Genomic DNA, 6768 nt, shown 5'->3' with positions numbered 1-6768 from the left:
GCAATGGATATTTACAGGTCTTGCAAAATTATTTAAAGGGCACTCACCTCATTCATTGGCTGCCTTTGACGCAGCAAGACGTCCAATCGATTTGGACAGGGAGATTTCAACATCCATTCGTAGTGGACTGAAGCCAATGAGCCAAGACGCACTGCTCCCTTGAAATATTAAGAAATTACCATTAAAAACAGAAATGATTATAATGTCTATTTTACAAGATTTTATTGTTCCAGCTTATGCCATTTTTTTTAATGAAAAGGGGGTTTGTAGTCAACGTAATATTCATCCCCCTCGGTCTAACATTTTTTTACAAAAGATAATTTAAATATAATAATGCATTTCTTAAAATTAAAAAAAAGTGTTTTTGAATGAAAAGTCAATTGAAAACTGAGGGAATATTTTGTTCAATTTCAGGACAAAAAAAATGTACTTTTTTTCAAAATAAGTCCGTTTTTTGGGGCGGGGGGGTTATTCATGTAACCAAAAAAATGCTATGAGGTGAGATTGTATTTTGACCTTGATACTTAAATTTTTATTTAACAAATGTACTACATAAATGGGGAGAATCCATAAAATGAGTAATATAGAAAGAGCGACAGTGACAATACATTTGAAAAATTCTCCCCAAAAAATGGAAAATGCTGGAAAAAAATTTAATTCAATAACTTGTTTATTTCTTAAAAAAATTTATACTCACAGCCCAGTGGCCAAGTGGTTAGCGTGACGGCCTCACAGTTCTGGGGGTCCAGGTTTGGATCCCAGGTGGGCTGGTTGAACACTCTAAATTGAGCATGGCTTGTTGTCCGTCTCCATGTGCCTTGTGATTGGCTAGCCTCCAATTCAGGGTACCCATATATTTGGCCGAGGTAGGCTCCATCACCCCTGCAAAACTTGAGGATCAATGTTTCAGAAAATGAATGAATGACTATTGTCATGTTAAATAATTTTCAGATGCATTTTTCAATTTTATTTTCGTAACTTTTCTTTATTATCTAATATACTATATATTTGTCTGTAATAATGTATTCCTTCAATGATAATAAAATGTGATCAATCTGAAATTAAATAGATTGGACGCCTCTCGCTGGCAATGGCAGGGAATGAGTGAATAGAGATCCACATCATTGCTAAAATAGGTTGATAGTCATAAATTATGGTTATAATTATGATTATGAACACATGATTTAACACAAAAAGACGATTTACAATTGCACGTGCAGATGCTTTCCACTGGATGGCACTTTTGCCTCATATTTATGATACTTTTCCATCAAATCGCCCACAAATCAACATCTGTGGGTCACTTTTCCGAAACAAGCACGTCAATGAAAGTTCAAAAAGAACCTTTTATCATCCTAAAAATAACATAAACGTTAACGATGATTATCCTTTTGTTTGATGGAGGGCACGCCAAACATCTAAATAGCGGTTTCATTCAATGTGGCATGGCAGCTAAATAAAACATCTCGGTAATGCTTTAACTAGCAAAATATTGTTGAATTTGGCAACAAACATGAAGTATCGTCTTTGGATCCTGGTGCATATACACAGATCTTAACATTACTCACCATTTATTCGTAGATTTCGTGTATTTTGGTGTTTTGTTTGCTGTCGTGGCATCCCTTGGTTCTGCTTAATTAATTAGTGTCCAGCTGTTGGTTTTCCGGGAAATATTTGGTGGGCGGAGCTTACTGTACACGCCCATATTTAATATAACAAGGAACACAGGTGAAACAAAATACATTTATATTTATTTACTTTCCAACAAAATTTGTAGTTTTGATGCATATTTATCATATAAAACAGTTTTACAAAGTATCAGATTAATTCACAAATGTAGTGTTGTAAAAACCTCAAAATTGTGTATTTGGAATTTGGTTGGTGGTTATATTCATCAATGGTAGTCAGCTTCCCCAAATGTAGATTTTAATTTAAGATTTTTTTTTGTTTTTCACTCTTTCAGTACCATTGACGGTGATAGACGTCCAATCAAGTGGTTCTTTTCATCCAGTGAATATGAATGAGTCCGTCACTAGTACACGTCCAATCCATTTGAAGTGGGATAACTGGCAGAAAATGGTCATTCTCTGCTATTCGTCAAGTTAAAATGGATTGGACGTCTACTGGCGTCATTGGAAGGCGATAAGAATAAGAATACTGTAAATAAACTCATACTCATTTGGTGTTACAATAAACATATTTTCTTAAATGCACATTGTAAATAGCGACGTAATTACTTAGAAAAATTAGAATGAAACTCAAAAAAAGTACAAATTTGTACACGATCAACAAATAGAACTTAAAAACATGAAATGAAAAAAATACTATCATTATTATTACCATAATACCATTAACTATCTGTGTGCCATCAACAGTTCTAACGATTGAACAAATTAATGTTCATTCACTGCCAATCTTCCAGTGCACATGGATTGGACTTCTGTTATCTGAACCACTTTATCCTCACGGGGGTTACAGGAGGTGCTGTAGCTATCCCAGCTGAATTTGTGCATGAGGCGAGGAGACCATTCATGCTCACATAGTCATAATTTAGAGTGTCCAATCAGCCTACCATCCATGTTTTCGGAATGTGGGAGGAAACCGGAGTACCCGGAGAAAACCCACGCAAGCCCCGAGAGAACATACAAACTCCACACGGTTGTACCGACCTGGATTTGAACCCGGGACACCAGAGCTGTGAGGCCAAGGCACTAACAACCATTCATACAAAGCACTATTATTATATTTCCCAATTGCAAAAACTATCTTTTCGGAGTTACAAATGCAGGAATTGGCCTTATCCACCGAAATGACAACAGAAGAGAGGAATGAATATGAGGTGGCGCATTTATTCTGAACCTTTGACAGGGAGGCACGTCTCTTAACCACGACGTTTACGATGAGGAAGCCAAGCACTTTTCTCGTGAATAATGGCGCCGCGTCGCTATCGACGGCACCCATCTCGGTTTATGAGCGACACGCTCTGCCGATGAACGGAAGCGCTTAGCGCAGACAGATAATGCTGACAGGGGAGCTCTTCCAGCGCTCCTGTTTTATTTTTTTCTGGTATAGATTTGCTTAAGTGGAACCAGCAGTGTCGATCAATCGGATGCAAGAGTGAGAGGAGTGACTGTCACCCCACCCTAGGTCACGTTGCTTCCTAGTGTCATATAAAAACATGCCACTGTTGTTAAAGAGCTAAACTTAATGTAGTAAAAAAGGTCCATTTTATATTTCTAAATCCTTTTCGAAAGGATGAGTGATAGAAATCAAATTTCTTGGAACTGGGAAGGCTGCCATTATGTGATTCTGTTTTGCAGCAATTAGATTAAGTAACTTTATTCATCCCGTATTCCGGAAATGTCACTGTCAAAGTAGCAAGAGGGTGAGAATACAGACACAGCAAAATACATTTTAGACATAAATAAATAGGTAAGAAATATGTAAATAAATACTATGAAGACCCAAATAATAGTAGGCACTGGAATAATAGTACGCAGTGGAAAATTCCAAAAATAATGAATATTAGTAGTAGTAGTACAATTATTCCGGTGCCTACTATTATTAATTCATTTGAAATTTTCCACTCCCTACTATTATTCCAGTGCCTACTATTATTCGGGTCTTCATAGTATGCATTTTGCTGAAATATCTATAGATGTGTGTATACACACTTCCTGGTTGTACTGCTCACATGACTACCTTTTTGAATTTGTCTACATGCAGTCAACACCCTTTCGGAATGGGCAATCCAGCAGATTCATAAAGTATCTTAGAAATTACTGGTGCGAGGATTTTCCTTAAGATTTTCCCTTCAAAGTAACAGATTTGTACTCCCTATTAAAACCACGAATATGGAGGTGAAAACTGTGAATCAGGGGGACGTCTTATACTAGGGAAATTGTAACTTTCAACAATTTTAAGGCGATTTTAAGGGTACAACTTATACGCGGAGGGGGGTAATATGTGAGGAAAATATGGTGAAAGTTATCAGTGTTAAAGTCAAGTCATATGTGAAATATATCACATTTTTTTCAATTTACAAGTCTAATTTGATTAAAGTTTGATTTTGAACATTATTATTCTGCCTTGATAGCAATATTCTTCCACAAAGTGCATATATTACGCACTGGACAAGCAAATTGTCTGGATCGTTTAAAACGTAACCATCACGGAATCAATAATCGCCATGACGATATTGATTTGGAGCGTATTTACGATCCCGATACAATCATCTGAAAAGACATGATCTGTTGAGTGGATATCAGGGTTGCAAGTGTGTGCTGTCAGCCAAATTGGACGTGTATTGCGGTCAATGGCAGCCTAAAGTCGCGTCCAGGAAATAGTGACGCGTTTCGTGTTGGAAGGGGGTGCGCAGTTAATGAACTTGATGATGGTGGGCGCGATGGTGACGTCACGCCTCTCTCACTTCACCTCTTCCGAACGAAAGAACGAAGCGTTTTAGTTCTTTTCCAGTCTCCGCGTCCACGACGTCGACCTAGTCGGATTTAACTCTTTCGATTACGTTTGGATCTCTTTTAAGGAATGCAACTGTTTGGAGGACCCTCAGACAAAAGAGCGATGACGAACCGCTAAAGTTTGCGCACTAGAAGAAGCGCAATTTCCTTTGAAAAAGTCTCCTTTTGTGGGGGAAAAAGATTGTATTTCGGTACTCGAACTGCGTTTATACGCGTTTATATCCTCGTAGTTGATCACGGTGACCCCCCGGGGAATGATTCGAGGGGGTCTCCATCGCCTTTGGTGCGACCCAGGACGCAGACCCCTAATGTCGAATTCCGCCTCAATACCGGATCGCCACTTTTAAAAATCAAGGCAAGATGATTTTAGCGACTTTTACCCTCCTTTTGTCCCTTCCAGGTAAGTGTTTATGTTTTTCTCGCCCGGTGTAGTTGTTCGAGCGCGCGCGTCATAGTGAGTAAGCTTGTTGCCGCGGCTCCCAGACTTGGCGACCACCTCCAAGGGGGTCTTGGACTGCGTGAAGGCCAATGAGCAGTGTTTGAAGGAGGCTGGATGCAGCACCAAGTACCGGACCATGAGGCAGTGTGTGGCGGGTAGGCACAGTGGAAGTGGGGGTGCCCTGACGGCCCCGGAGGCGCAGGGCGAGTGCCGCAGCGCCATGGACGCCATCAAGCACAACCCGCTCAGCGGCTGCCGGTGCAGGAGAGGCATGAAGAAGGAGAAGAACTGCCTGCGCATCTTCTGGAGCATTTATCAGAGTTTGCAAGGTACTTTTAAAATCTCCACAGCACTTTAAATGTAGGGTGGTCCAGTGGAGCCAGTGGTAATTGTGTCAGGCTCGCAAATCTGGGGTTCTGGATTCAAGTCCAGGTCGGTCCACCTGTGTGGAGTTTGGATGTTTCCCTGAGGCCAGCGTGGGTGTTCTCCGGGTACTCCAGTTTGCTCCCACATTCCAAAAACATGCATGGTAGGCTGATTGTTGGCTCCAGCACCCCTGGCGACCCTAATGAGGATAAAGTTTTGCAGAAAATGAGATGAGATGAGACTTTAAGTGTACTGATTCAGGCACAAAGTTGAAGGTCAGGCTCATGCAAAACAGATTTTGACTTTTGAGACAGAAAACTGAAAACAAAATTTGGGTGAGGCAATTTGTATTATTATTATTATTATTTTTATTATTATTATTTCAGAATTAAAACACTACAACGAAAACAGTGGTTCAAACTTTATACTTGACTGGAAAACTAAATATTCATTCATTTAGTCATTTTCTCAACCGCCTTGTCCTAAAAAGGGTCGCAGGGGTGCTGGAGCCTATCTCAGCTGCCTCAAGGCACAAGGCAGGGAACACCCTTAATTGGTGGCTAGCCAATCGCAGGGCACGAGGAGACAAACGACCATTCACGCTCACACTCATACTTCAGGGAAATTTAGATCGTCCAACCAATCTACCATCCATGTTGTTGGAATGTGGGAGGAAACCTGAGTACCCAGAGAAAAGCCATGCAGGCCTGGGAAGAACATGCAATCTCCACATAGACGGACTGACCTAGATTTGACCTGGAACCGTGAGGCCGATGTGCTAACCACTCATCCAGCGGTCCACCCTAGTCTCATTATTTTAGTCTTATTAAAAACGCTATTTCTAAGAATGTGTGTGTAGTTTTCATCACTACCAACCCCTCTAGTCCAAAGATTCTAAATTGCTGCCAATGGCACCCAATCAAACACGTGGAAAACTGCCTGTATTACGTAATGATGACATCATATCCCACTCAGGTAACGACCTACTGGAATATTCTCCATACGAACCAGTTAACAGCCACCTTTCAGATGTCTTTCGTTTGGCTCCAATCATTGCAGGTAAGAACATTTTTGCCCTTTACTGCAATTATCCTCTACTATATGCACCCAAAATTGCATTCAGCTGATTTTTTTCTGAATATACATATTTAAATACGGAATAATGACTGATTTTGTTGCCAAAAAATGAAATATTCAATTTTTTTACACTTTGGCAAAGCGACCCATCATGTTTGTTTCTATTCGTCGTACTTGTTGTTGTCGTACATGCACCCAAATGGCGGATTGGAATGCTGTGTGGCGTGCTTATGGACGCTAAGCTTGTTTATCTTTCAGCAAAAAACAACACACAAACAAAAGAGCTAATAACCATCTGTCGGCACCATTTGGGTGTGCGTCTCGTGCAGCTGTCAATCATTTAATTTCTGCAAAACCATGCAAACAACAACCATATGAATATATTTTTTTCTCAAATTGTGAGATAGT

General features: G+C 40.0%; 1 protein-coding gene across 1 annotated transcript in view; it reads left to right on the top strand.

The window, feature by feature from the left end:
• Positions 1 to 4406: 4406 nt before the first annotated feature.
• The window catches only part of gfra1b (gdnf family receptor alpha 1b), an 11124-nt gene continuing 8762 nt past the window's right edge, over positions 4407 to 6768 (top strand). Inside the window, exons 1-3 of the mRNA XM_077739696.1 lie at positions 4407 to 4878; positions 4962 to 5246; positions 6259 to 6342. Of these exons, the coding sequence (XP_077595822.1) occupies positions 4839 to 4878; positions 4962 to 5246; positions 6259 to 6342 (409 nt within the window). The 5' untranslated portion in view covers positions 4407 to 4838. The remainder of the gene's footprint in view (positions 4879 to 4961; positions 5247 to 6258; positions 6343 to 6768) is intronic.

Source organism: Stigmatopora nigra, chromosome 18 (assembly GCF_051989575.1).
Source record: "Stigmatopora nigra isolate UIUO_SnigA chromosome 18, RoL_Snig_1.1, whole genome shotgun sequence".
NCBI lineage: Eukaryota > Metazoa > Chordata > Actinopteri > Syngnathiformes > Syngnathidae > Stigmatopora > Stigmatopora nigra.
This window is presented reverse-complemented; position numbering and strand designations above follow the sequence as displayed.